Source organism: Balaenoptera musculus, chromosome 1 (assembly GCF_009873245.2).
Source record: "Balaenoptera musculus isolate JJ_BM4_2016_0621 chromosome 1, mBalMus1.pri.v3, whole genome shotgun sequence".
NCBI lineage: Eukaryota > Metazoa > Chordata > Mammalia > Artiodactyla > Balaenopteridae > Balaenoptera > Balaenoptera musculus.
Genome location: NC_045785.1, coordinates 88,044,867 through 88,067,976, shown reverse-complemented (window position 1 = coordinate 88,067,976; position 23,110 = coordinate 88,044,867). Strand labels below are relative to the sequence as shown.

The window sequence follows — 23,110 nt, the reverse complement described above, 5'->3', positions numbered from 1 at the left end:
TGCTCCGCAACAAGAAAAGCCACTGCAATGAGAAGCCCGTGCACCATGAAGAAGAGTAGCTCCCGTTCACCGCCACTAGAGAAAGCCCACGTGCAGCAATGAAGACCCAGCACAACCAAAAATAAATAAATAAAATAAATAAATTTATTAAAAAAAACAACCCCCCCCAAAAAACAAACAAAAAAAACAGAACAAACAAAAAACAGGTGAGACCTGACCAGCCACTTTGGACTTTTATTACACCTCGGTTCGTAAGGCTGCTGTGTTACAACTTAAGGAGATTGCTTCTTTTCAGTGCTTACAGAGTAGCTAATAATCAAGGGAATATGAGCTTATTGGGAAAAGATAAACATTAGATACCAGAGGAGTCTAACGACTATATAAAAGAGAGAAGCTGAGTAACATATTTCACATGAAGCAGAATTACTGGAACAGATGGACCAATAATATACAATAAGCAAAATAAATATCCTCAAAGACATAGGTAAGATATTATTAACATGAAGTGGGAACAAAAGACATTAAAAATGACTAAGTGGAGATGTTAGGTCTGAACTTTTTAATAGTTGAAATAAAGAAAACAATAAAGTGATAATAAGGGACTAAATAGTAGATAGACACAGCTAAGAATGAATTAGTGAGATGGAAAACAAGATTGAAAAATTCTCCAGAGGTAGCAGGAATGGTTAAAGGGAGAAAATAGAAAAAAAAAAGCTAGAAGCTATGGGGATAGAAATAAATCAAAAGATATCCTGACAAAAGTATCCCCAGAAAGTGGAAAGAGAAGGAAGAAAATATTTGAAGAAATAAAATGATAAATATCCTAGAATCAAGAAAGATCTCAGGTTAAAAGCACTCATAGAGTACCAAATGAAACAGATAAGGAAAGTTAGAGTAAAATCCTGAATTCAGACAAAGAGATGGTTCTAAAATCTTCAAGAAAGAAAGAGTAGGGCTTCCCTGGTGGCGCAGTGGTTGAGAATCTGCCTGCCAATGCAGGGGACATGGGTTCGAGCCCTGGTCTGGGAAGATCCCACATGCCCTGGAGCAACTAGGCCCGTGAGCCACAACTACTGAGCCTGCGCGTCTGGAGCCTGTGCTCCGCAACAAGAGAGGCCATGACAGTGAGAGGCCCGCGCACTGCGATGAAGAGTGGCCCCCACTTGCCGCAACTAGAGAAAGCCCTCGCACAGAAATGAAGACCCAACACAGCCAAAAATAAATAAATAAATAAAAATAAAATAAATTAAAAAAAAAAAGAAAGAGTAGATCACTTCTAATGGAACAAGGTATAGGTCCATATACCTTTCAATAGCAATATTGGAAACAAGAAGTCAACAGAATAATATTTTCTAAAGCATTGAAGAAAAAAAGCATTTATGTCTAATCTGTCATTTAAATATGAAAGCATAATAAAAATACTGTCAGCCATACAAGGCCTCAGAGGGCTTGACATGTAAGTCCCAACTTTAAAAACAGTCATATAGCAGCACTAAAGATACTCACATAGCAACAATAAAATGATTACAGCAAGGCACTGTAGTAGTAGGCACTGTTCTGAGAGGTTTTCAGACATTAACATAAATAAATAAGCTTATCTGATTAACTCAAATAAGGAAAGAAATAAATCTTAGAGGATACTAGTAAGAGAGATGGAATGAAAAGATGATCAAATTACACATAAAAGTTTATTGTTGCCTAAGAAAAAGCAATAACCAAAGAAAACAAAAAGAAGTACAGTCATAACAATTCAAACTGAAATTCCACCTAGATAATATCAAATAGGGATTCGGGGAGAGGGGCACACACTAAATTACTTACTCTGTTAGGGGTCAATATGGATTTTAATAAGTTAAAGAAATGAACATAGACATGGTAAATTAATACAGATATAGGTCTTGAAAACAAGAATCATAAGAACAAAAATAGAATGAATTAAAGTGGAACGAATTGTTTCTTTTAAAAAAAATTTGTAAAAGGCCAACTCACATAGTTAATAGAAGTTAATGTGAGAGATTATCTTTCAGACATGAAGGTGGGGTAGGATTTCTGAAATGAAATATGGTGAAGGACACCATAGATAAATTGGGAAAAGGTTTGTGCAATTCTAAAACTAACGATGGACAAATATCTAGAATAAACAAAAAACTCCTGATAATCAACATGAAAAATACAGGAATGCCAAAAGAAAGATGAGTAAAGGCATAGAACATGAACAAATAATTTATAGAAAAGGAAACTTTCCAAAGAGGCCAATAAACATATGAGCAAATACTCAAATTCAGTAACAGGAGAATTGCAAGTTAAAACAATTACATATGGCTTTACACCCATATTTGGCATTAGAGGATAATGCCAAATGTTGGTAGGCATATGGACACTTAAGAAGCTACTTTGATTGTTAATGGGAATAGAGACTGGTGCAGTAATTCTGGAAAGGAATGTGGTAGTGTTTAAACAAAGGGCATAAGAGTATAGTATATGTAGCTCTGATATACCAGTGTTACGTGAAATAAGCCAGACATAAAAGGACAAAAATTACATACTTCCATTTATATGAGGTACCTAGAATAGTCAAATTCATAGAGACAGAAAGTAGATTAGTAGCTACTAGGGGCTAGCAAGGGAGAGAATGAGGAATTATTGCTAACCGGGTATAGCTTCAGCTTGGGATGATGAAAAAGTTCTGGAGATGGATAGCGATGATAGTTGAAAAACAGTGCAAATGTACTTAAAGCCACTGCACTGTACACTTAAAAATGGCTAAAATGATATATTTTATGATAAAATGGTAAACGTGTATTTTACCACACACACTTAATGGTAGAAAACCAGCAATCCAATTAGAAAATGGATAAAAGACATGAACAGACATTTCATCAAAGAGGGGATATGGATGGTAAATAAGTACATGAACAGATGTTCAAAACCATTAATAGGGAAATGCAAATCAAAACCACAATGTGTAGTGGTCTACACAACTGTCAGAACAGCTGAAAATAGAAAGTGATAACAACAAATTCTGGCAAGGACGTGGAGAAACTGGATCTATCCAGCCTGCTGGTGGGAATGTGAAATGAAAATAGTTTGGCAATTTCTTATAAAACACAACATGTGCTGACCACATCACCCAATCACATTATTGGCATTTATCCCAGAGAAATGAAAACTTATGTTTACACAAAAACCTGTATATGAATGTTTATAGCAGCTCCATTTGTATTAGCCAAAAAAATTGGAAACAACCCCAACATCCTTCAAAAGATGAATGGTATATTCATAAAAGGGAATACTACTTAGCAATAAAAACTAATAAAATATTGATAAATGCAGCAACTTGGATAGTTCTCAAGGGGAATTATGTTTAGTGAAAGAACCAATCTCAAAAGGTTACATACTATATGATTCCATTTATCTACATTCTCAAAATGACAAAATACAGAGATGCAGAACAGATTGGCAGTTGCTAGAGAACAGGGATGGTTGGTGTGACTATAACGGGGTAGCACAAGGAAAACCTCTTTTGTGATGGAACAGCTCTGTATCTTGACTGTGGTAGTGGTTACATGAAGCTATACATGAGGTAAAACTGCACAGAACTACACACACACACATACACACACACACAGATGAGTTAATGTAAAACTGGTGAAAAAGGAATATGGTTTATAGCTTAGCTAACAGTATGACACTAATATCTATTTCCTGATCTTGATACTGTACTACAGTTATAGAAGATGTCCTCATTGGGGGAAGCTGGATGAAGGGTTCAGGGTACGCTTATGTATCATTTTTGTAACTTTCTATCAGTCCCCAATTCTTTCAAAATTAAAAAGTTAAAAAAAAGGTCTACATGCACTTAAAGCAATATATATTTTATAAGACAATACATGAATATACAACAAACCCATTGGAATGTCTCTAAGGGGAATGAGTAATAAAATGAAATAAATTATTGTTAGCCTTGCACTGGCTAATGATGATGACAGTGTGCCACAGAAATAGGAATGTGATGAATTTCAAAGAGGTTAAAAAACTATATTTTAACTCTGAATACAAATAAACCTCTTTATAAAAAGTATTTTATAAGAGCCTAGATTATGGGGCATACAAACTATGGATGAAATCCTAGCTCTGCCACTTAGCAGCTGTGTGACTCTGGGCAAACTACTCTGCTTCAGTCACCTTATCTATAAAAAAGGGAACAATGTAACTCATGCCCAATGTTCCCAGGAGTGTTAAATGGGAATAACGTAGGTAAAGTAGTTAGCACAATGCTTAGCACATAGTAAGCACTCAGTTATTAGCAATTATTGTTATGATTATAAATGCAAGCACCAAAATTACCTTTCAAACTGGCTGACAAAAGATATAACATTTTATCTTTCCTCTAGAAACTAAAACTAAACTGATGAGATCAGAAACTCTTAATCTTTTTCATTATTATATTCTGAAGTTTTATACACAAATAAAATACTTGTGAAATAAAGAACAATTACAAGGTTTAATTTGATCTCATCACTAAATCTTTACTATGTACCTAAAGTTATGTACCTTCATCCTTCATGTTCCGATCTATCTGTGGACCAGCATTCCTTTCTCGGAACTGTATGCCCTGCATGTGTCTTTGCATAGCTTCCTGTATTACTTCAAACAATGGTTGATCCTGTTTGAGACATAATGGATGCTACCTCTGTTAGAAATCACATTTTTCTTATCGTCTCCCAAATTCCACAACTGAAGTTTTGTGGAAACATATATTTTTCCCTTAAAAGGAGAAATGAGGATAAGGGGTGGGACTGGGGAAAGAAGCAGCTCCTATACATCATATAATAGATCAGACCTTTGGCATATGAACATTTAACATATTGTAGTTTTAACTATACATTCTGTGATATGAAATAATTTGTAATTTGCTGATACGTGAAAAATAATCTTGTGAGCTTGTGTAATCTGCATTAGAGTGAACAGTTCTGTTAATAAATGAATCTAGCTTATTATACAGAAATCTGAGTTTTAAATTGGCATTGCTGTTCTAAGTCATCCACATACATAGCAATGGAGATAAACTATATACTATAATGGTAATTTACTTTAGGTTAAAAAAATTTTTGGACAAATATTCTTTGAACACTTCATGATAGAAACATTGTAGTGACATAAATCTATGCTAGCCCTGAGGTAGCTTAGTAGTCCTCCATACCAAATAAACTATAACATAAATGCAGATCAGAAGTGGCAGAAGTACAATATCCCTGTAGATTCTTGACTGGGGGAAAAAAAAAACACACAAAAAATGTTTATTCATTCTGCACTGCTCATAAGATAAACTGAGCTCCCTGGATTGGTAGCCAAGGCTCTCGGCAACCTGGTCCACCCTATCCACAATCCCTTACTACCCTGCAGGTACGCTACACGAAAAGCCAAACTAGACTGAGCAGTATGTCCTAAACTGTGCGTCAATCCACCCCATGCTTTATTATTCATTTCATCTTTAATATCTTCTTACAACTTCCCTCATCTCTGATGAAATCCTACTCACCTTTCAAGGCTTAGTTTAGGTGAAATTTTAGTTACTTTCTGTAGTCCTCCCTGAGACCCACTTACTAGATCATCTCTCTTTTATGAGACTACATAGCACTTCCCTCTTTTTTCCAATGATTGTATTATATACACGTCACCTCTTCTACCATGTTGCAAGCTCTTTAGGCAAAGAGCAAGTCTTATCTCTGCAATCTCTCATAGTAGCAGCAGGTGCTAAATAAATACCAATATTTGAAGAATTTGTAAGATTCAGATTCTTAATTTTACATGTATTTTACATTAGAAGCTAACAGTCATTTTTCAGGAAAAACAATTATTTTAAGAAATGATCTTTACCAGTGTGCCAGCAGACAAAGGAGCAGAATCATCTGTAGGATACATTCTGGAAACTGGGCACCTGAGAATGTCTAGACCATTTGGGACCATTTTACAATAATCCTGAATACACTGCAGCCACCACCACACAGCATCCCGGCAGTTGTATCTGGCATAAGTTCCTTCACCCAGGAGATTAGGAATGAGACCATGTCTCAGGGTACCAGCAAATGCTAAAATAATATTCCTAAAACAACAGAATTAGGTGAATCATTTGACATGAAAACAATCACTTAAAAAATTGAAGACAAAAAAGTCAGTCTTGGTAATCATTATTTTTTATGTATTTTCTCTCTTGCCCTTCTTTCTTTGTATTTTCATGTAGAAAGAGGTCATAATATAAAATAAGCACTGAATAAAAAGTCAGGAACCTTGATCCTAGCCCTGTCTTTTTCTCTAACAATCTGTGTGACTAACCACCTCTGGGAGAATTTTTTTTCATCTGTGGAGTTTGGGATTGGACTGGGTGATTTTTAAGGTCCCTCATAGCTCTAGGTTTTACTTTTGAAATCCCTCGTATTTCAAAATCTGAGTAACTAAGAACATGAATCTTATTACTTTAAATAGCAGATACCAAGAATAAAACAACCATGTAAGAAAATAAATGGGTAAAAACTGACCTTGAAAAACATAATTTATTTTCAAAAACTTGTAGAGAATATTTTATCTTTCAAAGTGTTATTCTACTATCATACACCAAATGACAGCTTTGTAAGATGGCATGGCATTCTAAAAAGAGCATGAAACTGAGAAATAAGAAGACTGAGATTTAAATCCTAGTGTTGCCATCTGTATGACCTTGGAAAAGGCATTTAAAATCTCTAGGCCTCAACACTTTTTGGCTAAACCATTTAGAAATTTAATTAATTCTATATATCAGTTCAATGCCCATTTCTTTTTAAAAAAATTTTTAAAATTTTTGGCTGCGTTGTGTCTTCATTGCTGTGCACGGGCTTTCTCTAGTTGTGGCAAGTGGGGACTACTCTTTGTTGCGGTGTGCGGGCTTCCCACTGTGGTGGCTTCTCTTGTTGCAGGGCACGGGCTCTAGGCATGCGGCCTTCAGTAGTTGTGGCACGTGGGCTCAATAGTTGTGGTGCACAGGCTTAGTTGCTCCGTGGCACATGAGATCTTCCTGGACCAGGGATTGAACCCGTGTCCCCTGCATTGGCAGGCGGGTTCTTAACCACTGCGCTACCAGGGAAGTCCCATGCCCATCTCTTAAATTATAGTGTAAGAGGAACTTTTTATCTTCACAGTACAAAAGTGTTAGTATGGACCGTGACACTTCCAATTAATAAAAGGTCAGAGTATTAGCAATCTTAATTATCTAGAATATGTCATACATGAGAAAGTTGAATAAAAAGTCCTCTGTCCATGAACACCTCTGCAGAGGGTGGAAGTAGAACTATCTGTGGTAGAGACAGCCATGTGTCCAATAAAATGGCTTTCCTATACATCCCAGCCTACCTTACAGTTGGCTGTGGCCAGATGACTGCATTCTAAGGCAAAAGAATGTTAAGTGCATGGAACAAGTGTGTTTTCCTCAGGCTCTCTTTCCCTCTCTGCCAGCTGACTGGAGAGAACCTAGAGTCCCTGGAAGATGGTATATCCTGAAGATAAAGGAGCCTATATCCTTTCACCACTAAGTAGAAAGTTCCCTCCTGAACACTCATAAAGGATCAGAAGCAAATGAATTTTGTTTGTGAAAAGCCATTGAAATTTAAGAGTTTATAATTCATAGCAGCTAGCACTACCCTAACAAATGCATTATCTTCTGGGAACTCATCTAGATCAGGGGTAGGCAAACTTTTTTTCGGTAAAGTGTCAGACAGTAAATATTTTAGGCTTTGTTGGCCATATATGGTCTCATCATGTATTCTTTTTTTTTTTAATGATCCTTTAAAGAGGTAAAAACCATTCTTAGCTCATAGGTCATACAAAACAGGTGACAGGCCATAGTTAGCGGATGCTTGATCTAGATAGTCATATGTAAAACTAAGTAGCAGAAGTTTTTGACAGTACATAGAAGTGAACATTGGGAGCCCAGATAACAATGAAAGTAACAATAATTATTTTAAAAATGAACATTTATGGAGTGCTTAGCATGTGGCAGACATTGCTCTAGATACTTTAACTGTATTAGCTTATTTAATCCTCACAAAAACCCTATAAGGTAAGTACTATAACCATTCTACGGAGAGCACGAAGAGAACAAATAATTTGTCAGGTGGGCATTTGGAACCAGGATTAGAACCTGGTAGTCTGGCCCAAACCCAAGTTCTTAACCACTACACTGTGCTCCTGACGTTCCACTTCCTACTTCTTAATCACGGTCATTTAGGGGCATTTGGGGAAGAAGCACACAGCCGCCCAAATTTCTATAGCCCCATAATAGTATCTTAAGTCCATAATAAAAGGTCTTATTATATATTAGGTTAGTATAGGGAAGCATATAATACATTTTAGATGCTCACTTAGAAATTTCCAATTTTAAAAGGATCAAAAATAAAACTTGTCATTTGGAGAGGCAAACCTCCAGTTATTTCTCGGGTGACATCAAAACAAGGTATCATTTAAATGCTTTTTTTGCTACAAGTTTTAACTTGTAGAGCAGTGATATCAAACTTTAGTCTTAGGCCGCTGAAAATCACCTGGAGCCCCTGCAAAAACACAGATTGCCATCTGCCACCTCTGCCCTTTCCACCCCCAGGTTTGGATTCAGCAGATCCAGCATAGAGACCAAGAATTTGCATTTCTAACAAGCTGTCAGATGATGGTGACACTGCTGATTTGTGGAACACTATACAGCACTGATGTAGAGCCTTTCTTTTCTACCTCCGATAAATTCATACATAATATTGTGACATAAGAAAACACCATTTTAAGTCTAGAAAACATAAAACTGGAGGTTACGAGGTCTGACATTAAATAGAAAACCTGGTATTACAATTCTTTCTACCGAACTCCGTCAAAAAGCCAGCAATGCCTTCATTATGGAAGAACAAAAAATGGCAGACTTTCCAATTTTACCTAAAAGTTCATTTGAGTTCTTACACTTAACTTGGGCATAGAAATTTTACTCTTTAGTGAGTGATGTTAGTAATATGGTTATACATTTTTTAGTTTTACTTGAAATAAAGTAGCAAATGCTGAAGATAACCTGATCTGTAACATGAAGGGTTAGAATTTGGTAACTTTAAAGATTTTCACTTCTTTGAAATTCTATGATCCTATTAATTGAATACATAAAAAATAAAATAAAAAACACACTTAAGGAAAACATGCCTCCCAAATGTTGAGAATAGATGAATAAGAAGTCTGAAGAGCATGTGAAAAACATTCAAACATAAACCTGCATTGTAACTTTTTAGAGATTCCCTACCTGGCCTCCAAGTAGCGTCCAGTAATCAGCAGCAGACCTTTAAGGGCAATAAAAGTATCCCTTCCCCAGCAGCGGAAAATACCAGAAGAAAAGTGAGGTAAGCCTAACAGAAAACACAACAAAGTAATATATTAACCTTAATATACACAAACCTATGAACTCCATTACTACAGATGAGTTGCTCTAAACTTGGGGGTCAAGGATGAGCTAAAAAGAGTCTTCAAACCCTCTTAAGGTATCTGCAGAATGTATGGCTATACTTATGTCAACTTTTGTGTGATGAGGTTCCATAACCATATCTGATTCTTTTTTTTTTTTTTTTTTTTTTTTTTTAAAGTATTTATTTATTTATTTATGGCTGTGTTGGGTGGGTCTTCGTTTCTGTGCGAGGGCTTTCTCTAGTTGTGGCAAGTGGGGGCCACTCTTCATCGCAGTGCGCGGGCCTCTCACTATCGCGGCCTCTCCCGTTGTGGAGCACAGGCTCCAGACACGCAGGCTCAGTAATTGTGGCTCACGGGCCCAGTTGCTCCGCGGCATGTGGGATCTTCCCAGACCAGGGCTCGAACCCGTGTCCCCTGCATTGGCAGGCAGATTCTCAACCACTGCGCCACCAGGGAAGCCCCATATCTGATTCTTAAAGGAATCTGTCACCCAAAATAGATTAAGAATCAGTGCTAGAGAGTGATGCTTATCTGAACTGGTTCAAATGTGTGAGTCTTTAAACACAGATAAACTTTCTTTTAGTAAATTAAAGTTAAAGATTAAAATCAGAGGTCAAATATTTAACACATCAAGAAACTCTTAATATAATAGTAATGATATATTTTAAAAGGTTCTACGTGCAGTTCGAAGGCAACAAATTAATCTAAATATGAGATGATTACCTTGATACATAATTAAATGTTTATTAATCTATCAATATAGAGTTACTTTATTACCAAATTTCCCATTTACTTAAAATGACTTAGAAGTGTTATAGTTTGTTAGCCAGAAACAATTTTCACAGATGAAAACAAGGATTTCAGATGCCAAATAACTTGAACATTCTAGGTAACTGCAGCTTTTATGCATGAAGTAAAACAGAGTGACTGATGGATAAAATCTAAAATTTTACTTTTAAATTGAGTTTGGTTTCTTACAAAACATGAAAAGAATATAATTGTTATCTGCATTTGTACTAAAAACAATAATCAGTAGGAAAGTAAAGCAAAGGAAATTAGCATTTCACTCAAGAAAACTAACTATGCTAAAGTATAAATGTAACAAAAATTTTAGGAAGGGAAAACTGAGGTCAGAAATAAAATGTCAGAAAGCATTCATTCATAACTATTTTCTAAGCACTTAACACTATTTGACAATATCTTGTTTTCTGGTTTGTTCAATGAATGTCTCTCCCCAATAGAAAATAAGATCCATGATAACAGAAATCTCATTTGCATTGTTTACCAAAGTATATCACTGAAAATTGTAACTGGTACATATCACTATAAAAATTTACTGAATGAATGAAATAAAAGATTAATTATAAAAGGTAAATTGAGAGGTAAAAGAATTTGACTAAGATAAAAAAAATTGGCAATACTTCACAATTTAAGTTTCTGTTTACTGGGTATTCACCTTGTATGTTCTTCTGTTAAGAAAACATCAGAACTAAAGGTAACATCAGACGTTTCTTTCTATATTGTCTTTCAAATAGTGGTACAAAATTTCCCTGAACACTTTGTGTACTGTTTATACACGGTTCACATACACAGTTTATATACTGGGTTGGCCAAAAAGTTCGTTTGGTTTTTTCCGTAAGATGGCTCTAGTAGCGCTTAGTTGTCTTTAACTTCATTCAAAATAATTTTGCTATATTGTATTGTGACAGCTGTCATATCAGCGTGCATTAAAAAAAAAACTTATCAAAATTGGTGAATTTTTGTGTAGCCATTTTAATACTGAAGATAGAAGAAAAAAAGCAACATTTTCGGCATATTATGCTTTATTATTTCAAGAAAGGTAAAAATGCAACTGAAACGCACAAAAAGATTTGTGCAGTGTGTGGAAAGGTGCTGTGACTGATTGAACTTGTCAAAGGTGGTTTGCGAACTTTTGTTTTGGAGATTTCTCGCTGGACGATGCTCCATGATCAGGTAGACCAGTTGAAGTTGATAGTGATCAAATTGAGACATTAATTGAGAACAATCAACGTTATACCACATGGGAGATAGCCGACATACTCAAAATATCCAAATCAAGCATTGAAAATCATTTGCACCAGCTTGGTTATGTTAATCACTTTGATCTTGGGTTCCACATAAGTTAAGTGAGGAAAACCTTCTTGACCGTATTTCCGCGTGAGATTCTCTACTGCAACGTAACGAAAACATTCCATTTCTAAAACAAATTGTGACGGGCGATGAAAAGTGGATACTGTACAATAATGTGGAACAGAAGAGATCATGGGGCAAGCGAAATGAACCACCACCAACCACACCAAGACCAGTCTTCATCCAAAGAAGGTGATGTGTGTATATGGTGGGATTGGAAGGGAGTCCTCTATTATGAGCTCCTTCCGGAGAACTAAATGATTAATTCCAACAAGTACTGCTCCCAATTAGACCAACTGAAAGCAGCACTCGACGAAAAGCGTCTGGGATTAGTCGACAGAAAACTCATCATCTTCCATCAGGATAACGCAAGACCACATGTTTCTTTGATGACCAGTCAAAAACTGGTACAGCTGGGCTGGGAAGTTCTGATTCATCTGCTGTATTCACCAGACATTGAACCTTTGGATTTCCATTCATTTCGGTCTTTACAAAACTCTCTTAATGGAAAAAAAATTTCAATTCCCTGGAAGACTGTAAAAGGCACCTGGAACAGTTCTTTGCTCAAAAAGATAAAAAGTTTTGGGAAGGTAATGGAACAAAACGGTGCATATGATGTTCAATAAACTTCTTGGTGAAAATTTAAAACGTGTCTTTTATTTTTACTTTAAAAACCGAAGGAACCTCTTGGCCAACCCAATATATGGTTGATGATGTAATTCTGATGATGATGATGACAGCAGCTATCACATATATATATAGTACTCTGTGCGGCACAGACTTCCTGGTACTTTAATCCACTTAACACCTTGCATAAAATGTAAGTATAGATAGATCCAAGGATGAGTTTGAGTTGGTATGCCCCAAAATACAGGCAGTTAGTCTTTGTTAAAAAGTCAAAACTATAAAATCTCTAGCACTGATGTGTGGAAATGTTTGTATTAACTTTTTGACCTCTGAGAGTATATGACTTAAGATCACACATCTTCTGAATGATTTCTACCTTGTCAATTATTATAAAAGCTTATAATTATATATATATTTTGCACCACTGTCACCAAAGGAAGGTATTCCTGGCCTTTGTATTCATTTAAAAATGAAACCAAGAAATCTACCTGCAAATCTGAGTACAGTCCTATATATTGTTAGTATGGAGTATATAAAACTCTCCCTTAGGATGTTAGAAAGAAATCCCAGAACTTCTATTTATATTTATGAACTTATCTTTTTAGTTTCTCTTTTTGTTTTATACTGTACCTGATATGTAAACATACCAAGTATCATAACTTATATCAGTATATCATTTATGATATCAATATATCTGTATATTTATTTTGAGAGTGCTTAACAACAGCAGTGAATAATCAAAAATGTTGAGATCACTATTCTATGTAATAGGCTTCTAAACAATAGGCTTTAAAATCAAATTCTGCCTATCAACTTTTTTTCACAATGGCCCTGTTCAGTTTTATGACCATCTGCATGGATTCACAGGGGAAAGTACCAGAAGGAGATCAAATAGTTGAGTGAAAATCTAAAACACAATTACATAATTAAAACATTCAGAAGGTTCATATGATCATTCCAAATGAAAAGTTAACTTCTTTTTTAGTTGTTGGGTCCACTAGGTCTTTTTTCTTGGTCTGAGCAAATGCAAATTTAAGGGTAAACAGAGGAATTCACACAGACAATACTGTTACTTTCATCCTGCAATTAGTATATTTCAGTTTAGTTTGGAAAGTTCTAAACTTCAGTGGAATCAAATATTAAATACTTCTTAGAAATAGCTTGAAATGTATTGAAAAGAAACCAAAAGCCTATTTTGATTAGATTTCAACTTGTTACTTGATTCGGGTTTTAAATCTACTTTCAGGAAAAATACCAATAGAGCTGAAAGCATTTGATTGCAATTAGACACATAATAAAAATTATTTAACATTTGTTTCATGCTTTGTAACTTGTAGAGGACCTTTACAAGGTTGGGTTAATTTTAATATTGGGAAACAAGTATAGTGTAATGGAAAAAGGGTAGTAAAACAAATTTGATTAAAAAATGCAAAATGTCATAAGTTGGAAAAAATAAACATGAAGAAAAGGATTAACTGGCCACAACAAAAAAAATGCACATAAATAAATGTCTGGTGCACAGTGGTAATTAAATAGTTAGCACGGTTATTATTTTTACAAGTGAATACCTATGAAATTTTACTAAGCAGTAACATGAAATCTTGAATAACATCATGAGTTTTTTTAATAATAATTTCTTCATAATTTCCTCTCTAATCCTGACTTGCACATTGATTGAACCTTGTACATAATTTCTTACCTGCGGCTAGAGACACACAACACTGCTCCTTCTCTCTTGTGATTTCATTCAGCCTGCACGGTACATCCATAAGGGAAGGTGAAAGAAGTGGCAGAGAAGGGACTTGTCCTACTCCACACATTTGGACTGAACCCAGGGAAAGGTGTTTCACAAGGGTAGAACCGTTCTGAACAAAGCTGCAACAATGTTATAGAGTTCAAAATATTATGTGTAGAAATACAAAATTTTTTATTATTCATTTATTTATTCAAAAAATTTTATTAGGGTAAGAACACCTAAGTTGAGACCTACCTTCTTTAACAGATTTTTAAGAGTACAACACAATATTGTTATTTATAGCCACAATGTTGATCATCAGATCTCAAAGCTTACTCATCTTGCATACCTGAAATTTTATACCCATTGATTCAAAAATTTTTGGCAGTATTATTTTACTTGGTTTCTTCCCTTCAAAAAGTCTCTCTACACAAATGTGTAACAATGCTAATATCAGTTGAACAAAATTTTCAATTTGGATAAGGTTTCAGAACTGCATTCATTTCACCCAGTATTCTGTCTAGCTGGCTTTAAAAGGCCTGTTGTAAAACAAATGGTAGGGCTGAAGTTTTGTTCTTTCTGAAATCATGCCCAAATTGATTTGGCAGCTCTTCACTGGTACATTCCGACCTGTGGTTCCATTTTAGGGAAATTCACCAATAAAGGCAAATTTCATTTATAATAATAGCAGAATATTTTTTCTCTTAATTAATGAAAAATTAGAAAAAAGAATGGTGTGTGTAGATTTATGAAATTGTATCCATTAACTTAACAAGTCAAGGAATAAATAGAAACAGATAACATAAAACAATTAAAATTTCCCATCAACATGTTTTATAGTTTTTTTTGTTGTTGTTGTTAAAGATTTATTGATTGATTGATTACTATGTTTGGTCTTCATTTCTGTGCTAGGGCTTTCTCTAGTTGCGGCAAGCGGGGGCCACTCTTCATCGCGGTGTGCGGGCCTCTCACTATCGTGGCCTCTCTTGTTGCGGAGCACAGGCTCCAGACGCGCAGGCTCAGTAGTTGTGGCTCACGAGCCTAGTTGCTCCGCGGCATGTGGGATCTTCCCAGACCAGGGCTCGAACCCGTGTCCCCTGCATTAGCAGGCAGATTCTCAACCACTGCGCCACCAGGGAAGCCCATGTTTTATAGTTTTATAGAACAGATTTTAATAACTGTTTGTTTTTGTGTGTTCCAGATTAAAGGATGTTAATACATTTACTATCCACTTATCAACTTTTTCAGCTCTATGTGTGTATGACAATTCCTCATGTTTTGGTCTTTTAAGAGTGTTTAAACTGACTGTATGTGGCTTCTACACAAACATGCTTATTTACTCAAGCTTTGCTGGATATACCTTGACATCTGCTTCCATGCTATATCCAGGAGAGTGGTATATGCACCAATTAATATAGCATCAAAGTAACATGGGATAAGGTAACGTGGGATCTGCTTCAGGTAGAAGAACATAGCCTGCAACCATTTACCAACCTGTTATAAAAATAATTTTAAAAGTTAATTTGATGTGCTTATAGGCTAGGTGTATTTTAAAAGCTAAATCCAAACATGCAATTCTACTATCTAGCAATCTATTAACCAGATTTTCACTTATTAGAACTGAAAGACAATGAAGAAGGGAGGAAAATGTTTCAGTTTAGAAAATAATGTTTCTGGTTAGAAAATAATATAAATATTATATGTAGTATGTTAATATACTTCTTATTGTGCCCTTGTTTTTTTGGACTAGAATATAGCTTTACTTACTTCAGCAATGGTTCCTGACCGTGAAATAAGCCGGTTACTGACATAGTCAATCATCCAGTCTCCAGATCTCAAATTATCACAAAAGGGATGCCCCAAGTCATTCTTTGGTCTTATTTCTGCCAATATGGACATTAATCCTGAAAATTCAGAGAAATATCATGACAATTTAATCACTGGCAAAGGTAGTTTGTTCTCATAGCCTGGGCTGCTGCTAGTCTCTAGAGATTTGGGGTGAACACGTATACAGGTAGACAGAGGGCTGCACAGTCCTTAGTGGCACTTCCCATGGTTGGAGATAAGTGTGTCAACACTGACTTGAACCAAGATACAAAGGCATACTGAAGGAGACTGCTGTCACAGGAGCTATGCGGAGTTTTCCTAGATTCCTATTTTCTGGAGCTGGTCTTGCTCTTTTGAATTTTAATATTACAATAGTCAAACGCAATTGGCATAGCTTCCCTGCCCTAAGGATCTGGGGAAAGAAAACTGATAAGTCTACATCTTTTCACAGTTGAAAAGTGGTGGATTCCTTAATATTCAGGCAAGATTTAAGAAAATCATAGAACTGGTTTCAGAGACAGCAAGAGCACCTATGGTGGTAATAATAAAGTCTGTTTTGGAGAGGCTCTTTGAAATATAACAGGAGGTACTTGGAACTAAATGAAGTATCAAAATGAGGTATACAGGCACATCCTCAAGTACTACTCAGACAGAAATATCAGAATTCCTATGTATATATAGCACATTCTATTATTTCAATGACAGAGCAATAGTACAACTTTCATTATTTAATAAGGCAGTAATTTCCACCTTAAAAAATTATATTGGCTTCACTGACTTCATGTCAAATAAATTTATTTAGTTAGAATTTAATTAATTTTACTGTGTGTATAGCATGTTTTGAGAAATTAAAAAATAAATACATAAATTTAAGATATTCTTTCCTTCAGGAAGCTTATAATCTTCTTTAGGAAACAAAGCTTAAAACATAAAAAAATCTAAAAACAAGACAGTATAAAATAATGGCCTATATATACCCTAGCATTTTCAGGGAAGGTAAATATTGCTCACTAAGTGTTAGTTCCACTTACTGAATAATGGGATGACATGATGGAGCAGTGTTTTAGAAGAGAGGTCTGATGATAACCAGTGGGATGGTATGATTTGTGGAAGAGGTATCAAGAGGTTGGAAAACTGGTTAGTTGGTTTTGTAGACAGGACTTAGTCCTAGACAGGATGATAACCGTGGAAATAAAAAGGAAATGGTACACCAAAAGAGAATACAGAAGAAAATCCAGAAGTCATGATTATTGATTTGGGGTGAACACATGTACAATAATTTTGATTAATTATTGATCGAATGTTGAGGATAAAAGGGGCAGGTCCAAAAGTGGATTCCTGGATTCCAACATGACTGAATATGTATTGTTACAAGAAGTAGGGAAGGGGGATTTTGGTTAGAGGAGAGAAAGGTCAGTGAAATGGTTAAGTGTGATTTAATCTGAGGTTGCTATTAACAGCCTGCTGGAAATATCAGGTGGCTGCTGGAAATACTAAATTGCCAGAGGGTAAAGGGATTGGTATAGAGTAAAAAATAAATCAGGTAAGGGCAATTATATTTAGAAAGAATGAGAAAAATCATTTCATGAGAAGGTAAAGAGAATTAGTAAAAAACCAGACTTAACTTTAAGAAACATAAAGGCCAGAAAAGAAGTTCACACAAGTATGGTCTTTTCAGGCAAACAGAAGGAGTTTAACAGCTCAGAGTGAAAATGGTAGGTATCTGCTTAAGAGTGGTAAGATACACGTTTCTTTATTACTCACAGCACAAAACATTTTTTGTTGAAAATGAGAATATTTTAGAAAAAAACAAAATGTCATAAGCACAAAAAGTCTTACAAATTTTTGAGAGCTTCTTATGTGCTTGATTTTGTAGAAGGTATGAAAGCTAAAAACAAGAATCCCCCAAAAGGCAAACATTGTTCTTTCTCAAGGTACAGTCTACTTAGTGGAGTTTTAAAGCTAATTATCACTGAATACTTACTATGAACTAAGCATTGTCTAAGTACTTTACATGTATTAACTCATTTAATCCTAACAGTAACCCCTTGCAGTAGATTCTATTTTTATCTTCATTTTACAGATGAGAAAACTGAACCACAGAGAGTTTACCATACAGTTATACAGCTAGTCAGTGCAACCCACAAAGTGTTGTTCTAAAGCCTATTTCTTGACCACCATAATAAAGACTCATAAAAAAATATTACACTAATTATTAAAATAAGGCAGTAAATTCCAAGGGCTAATAAGAGACATAATAGATAAATGCAATGGGTGTCTGGAGGACAAAGAAATTACTGTGAAAGCAATATTTAAGGAAGGATTTGTGGAAGATGTAAGAATTGAATTGGCCCTTAAAGATGGGTTAGATGGACAGAGAAATAAGGAAGAGTTGAAAAGGAGGTTTGATAAGTGGGAAACTATATGACCCAGGAATACATGTGCGATAAACCAAATTTCCTAGATAAAAATCTAAGAAAATATTACCAACCAGATGAATTAAACTGATAGTTAAATATTTAGTTCCTGTATCCCACTTTACAACTACTCTACCTACATAATATTTAACTAAAAGTTCTCTTTGTAGGCTAAAACAAATATGCAACAAAAAAATATTTCCAATTAGACAAAAAAGGAAGATGAATATATTTACAACCTAGTCCCATTTGGAGCCCAAACGAATGATCTCATTTAATCCTCATAAAAGTCTATGAATTAGACAATATTATTCACATTTTATGGAGGCAGAAGTTGGGGCACAGAGAATTTAAGTTACTTGCCAGAGGTCAATGAGTAGGTGGCAGAGCCATAATTCGAACCCAAGCAGTTGAACTCTGAGCCCATACTCTTATTCCTATAAGGAAGACACCATATGACCCTTAAAAACAAAAACCAAAACAAAAAAACCCGAAAAGTTTCACTATCTTTATACTTGCTTACCTTGAAGACCTGCATATTTAAGAGATGACCAGTTTGGTATGTTATAACACCCCCCACCATCTTCTTGTTCTTCTGATTCACATCGGTAAAGTACCTGATTTAGCTCAGCCAAAGTTAATTTAGAGGCAATACTAAAAGTTGGAAAATAAAGAAAACTGGTTAAACATACTGAAATTTCACTTGCTCTCAATAAAAATAAAGAAAATCTGAATCATAACAAAAAATGTTTTAGCAATGTATGTTTTAGGAACTCAGCGTTATACTATACACTGTAAACAATATACATTTATAAATAATAATTAGAGGATAAACATGCTAAAAACTCAATTAGAAGTAACATTTCTCCCAAGCCAAGGAAATAATCAAGTGCTAAATTTTATTAATTAGAAATATACTGGAAAAATCTTTTGGTTGCTATATCCTTTACCTTATAAATTTGTTTTTAATCTTTTTAGTTCAGACTTAGTTTTTCCTCTCCTTTATATTCTCCTATGTGGGGGCAATAAGAACTTTTTATGCTAATTATCTTAAACTCAAAATAATTATCAAAGGACCAATAAAAGGATAATCAAAGGTCACAGTTAACCACCTAGGAAATCATGTGTTACTCTACTGCTACATTCCTCTCCTTTTCTCCTTTCCGCTCCTAAGGTTGCATTACCCTTCAGCTTGGTTGTTTAAGAAACCAGATTTTCTTAGATAAAGATGTTTCTTGCTAATGAGCAGAAGGAAGTGTTTAACTATCATCGCCTTGGCTTCCCTTTGTCCAGTTAGCAGTGAGATTGTGTAAATGACTACACCTGAATGCAACTGAAACCCTACTTTCTTTTCTTGCACTTCTAACTGCTCAGGTAATTTCATTTTATATAACTGAATACATATCCTCTTGAATGTACTCCCTTCTTTCTCTTTTAGTTCTGTCTCAGCTTAGAAAATTGTCAGCTGTGCTTTGTTCCCTCTGTCTTTGCTAGCCTCCCTCCTCCCAGCTGGGACTGACCCTTCCTCTGCAATTTGTGAGTCAAGAGTGAGTCAAATCTATCGGTAGCCTCAGTACCAACTCCATTCTAGTGCAATGTTTTTCAAGATGTAGCCAGTGAACTCCTTGCATAAGAATCACCTGGAAAGCATATTAAAGTGCAGATTTCTTGATCTTGTCCCAAAATAATCTGAGTAGCTCTGATGAGGAATGTGCATTTTATAAACATTCCGTAGAAACACAAAACTGCTTCATCACAGATTTTTTTTTAGAATGTAACTACTAAGTGTGGTTTGAATTAAGAGTTAATATCCTTATTAATAAAAGCTCTTAAAAAACAACAAAAACAATTGAACAGAACAGAAAAATGAGCTAATATGTAAAATGACATATCACCAAATAAATACAAATGGCTGATGAACAAAAAAATTAGCTTAATATTAAAATAAATTGAGATATCATTTTAAAGTATTTTATATTTACCAATTTGACTAATAATAGCTAACACTGACTGATCACTCACCCTGTGTCAAACACTATTCTGCGAGTCACTGTAATTATATCTCTTAGGTAACTTGCCCAAGGTCTTACTTCTTACAGCTAAGAGTCTGAAATTGGACTCAATTTCGCATCCTCTACGCTCTTAAACATTACATTAGAATAATATATACTCGGTATTAGTAAGGATGTGGGATATTAGACTCTTTTACATAGAGCTGAAAATATTAATTAATATAATCTTTCTGGAGTGGATTTGGCAGTATTAAAAGCCTCATATATACAGACAGTCTAACTCAGAAATTCCAACCCTGGAAATTATCCTAGTACTCATGATATCAAACATATATTGAGCATTCGTTATGTGCCATGAATTGTATTAAGTGCTTTATATGCATTATCCTATTTAATCCTTACAAAATCTAAGAGGTAGGAACTACTATAAGCCCCATTGTCCAGATGAGGAAACTGAGATGAAGAAAGTATAAATAATTTGTCCAAGATCATACTGACAGTGGTGAAGCTGGAGTTAAACCCAGCCTTAAATTTCAAAACCCATACTCTTTAGTACTATATGGCACCACCTAGCAAGGGCATGATTAGTAAAGGAATAACTAAGGATTTATGCAAAGATGAATGTACAAAGACATACATAATAGGGAATAATTGGGAGCAATTCAGCTGTCCAAAAAATGTAGACTGATGAAATAAATTATGGTATAGCTATATATTAGAATAATGCATTGACATTAAATAAATTAAGTGGTAAGAAGTATGATGTATGCAACTTAGTCTCAAATAGCTCAGAAAAACTGTGTATATGTGTATAGAGACGTGTATATATAGAGATAGACAAATATGTATAGCGTATATATGTATACATGTCTATCTATCTATCTATCTATCTATCTGGGAGTGTATGAGTAAGAGAGCATGCATGCATACACAGGCACAAGCAACAGGACAAAATGTTAACACTAAGTGATGAAAATACTCCTGGTCCTTAGACTATCCTTTAAGCAACAAGGATATACAGGACTCTTAAAACTACTTAAATCAGGCTTGTGGTAACTTATCAGTTATTAAAGTGCAAATCTCCATAAAATAAGGCATACTTACGAAGCAAAAGGAATTTTTAATATAGGATCTGTGTTGTCAACAGCAAGACTCCCAGATTTAAAATGAGGACTGAACTGTGTCAGATGATTTCGAAGAATTCCAACAGCAGCTTGTGCATGTGGATCAAGACTAACTCTGAAAACATTAATTAAAATATAGTTAATTTTTAGGAGTAATTTATTCAAAATTAACAGGATATGTAAAACACTTTAAATATAAGTAAAGTTAACAGTTTGAACTCTAAGTAACATACCTGAATATAATAACACTTCCAGGAGACAAATTTTCAAATTCTATTTCTTGAATAAATTCATTGGGTCCTTTTGTGGTAATTCCAGCTTGTTTAACAATTTTACTTTCATTAAGCTTGAAAAAAATAATATTAAACCTTTCAATAGATAATTCTAATGTCCTTAAAATGTTAAATACAGTAGTGGGAAGAGAGTCCCAAATACCTGAATATGTTCTCTAATTTCTACTGTGACATTTGGCAGTCCATTGATTGAATTAGCATCCTTCCTATAAGGTTCCGTATTTCTCTCAACAGTTCTAGCTTCAAGAACTACTTCTTCAATTTTGCCTAGGAATATATAAAAACTTTAACAAAATTTCATATTAAACCATCTGAAATTAAGAATTGGTAAAGGGGTTTTAAATCACTTAAAGTTGAATATGAAATATCAGTTAATTAAAAAAAAAAAACAGTCTGAAAGTAGATAATTCTACCCAAGTCACAACTTAATTAACAAAGCTTTATTTGAAAAGAGATCCCATCAAGGAATAATGGCTTAGCTCTGGGGAACAATGTATAACCTTCCTAATATTGAGTGGAGAGAAAGTAGATCACTTGAAAGGCTTACATTTAAAAAATGGAATATTTCAAAGATAGAAAAAATAGGGAAAAATTTAAAACACCCAGGTCTCTCTACCTCGCTTAAGAAAACATTCCAGATCCAACTGAAGTCCCTGTGTACCCTTTCTCCCCCTTCAGAGGTAACCACTACCTGAAGGCTGGGGTTCATTGATCCTGTGCATTTTTACTACATGTGTATGTTTCCCTAAGCAACATATACTATTCTCCATATGTCCAAGTTTATTTAAGTGGATTCAAGTTACATATACATTTCTGCAACTTCCTTTCTATTGAACAACACTGTATTTTTTTTTAGGTTTGTTCAGCTAATATAGATTAGCTCTACCTCATTTATTTCAAATGCCAGATAGTATTCCACTGTATGAATATACCAAAATGCATTCATTTTATTAACATTGTTATTGTTTTTCTCTACTATAAATAATGTTACAATAAATATTTCTGTGCATATTTCCTAATGGAAATGCAGAAGAGTTTCTCAGATATATACCTGGGAATAGAATTGCTGGACCAAAGGATATATAAAACTGCAACGTTATTATTTAAATAATTTGAACTTTAAGCCATTAATCTGACAATGAAAGACTTTTTGATCCAGAAATCTACTTCTGGAAATATATACTAAGAAAATTGTTCAAAAGAAAAAGAATTATTCCTAGTGTATATTCAAATCTTAAAGAACACTGCTAAACATACCCCAAAATATTAAAAATGGAATACTAACATAAAATATGAAATATTTAACATAATGAAAATCACAATTTTGTGGACTGATAAAATGGAAAATCTTTTAAGGATGATCACTGATCAAAAAAAAAAAAAACACCCCTGAGATACTACCATATACACTGAGTGCAGCCATGTAAAACTATATATGTACATTAGCAACAACCAAATAAGA

The 23,110-nt window shown here is 34.6% G+C and overlaps 1 protein-coding gene across 3 annotated transcripts in view; it reads right to left on the bottom strand.

The window, feature by feature from the left end:
* Positions 1–23,110, bottom strand: part of AGL (amylo-alpha-1, 6-glucosidase, 4-alpha-glucanotransferase) — a 100,358-nt gene that overhangs the window by 22,415 nt on the left and 54,833 nt on the right. For all 3 annotated transcript variants that reach the window (XM_036839782.1, XM_036839696.1, XM_036839604.1), the window contains exons 18-27: positions 21,791–21,915; positions 21,589–21,701; positions 21,336–21,470; positions 18,743–18,873; positions 15,743–15,879; positions 15,336–15,469; positions 13,940–14,115; positions 9,302–9,404; positions 5,881–6,106; positions 4,555–4,666 (exon numbers count right to left, since the gene is read on the bottom strand). In XM_036839782.1, coding sequence (XP_036695677.1) covers positions 4,555–4,666; positions 5,881–6,106; positions 9,302–9,404; positions 13,940–14,115; positions 15,336–15,469; positions 15,743–15,879; positions 18,743–18,873; positions 21,336–21,470; positions 21,589–21,701; positions 21,791–21,915 — 1,392 coding nt within the window. The remainder of the gene's footprint in view (positions 1–4,554; positions 4,667–5,880; positions 6,107–9,301; positions 9,405–13,939; positions 14,116–15,335; positions 15,470–15,742; positions 15,880–18,742; positions 18,874–21,335; positions 21,471–21,588; positions 21,702–21,790; positions 21,916–23,110) is intronic.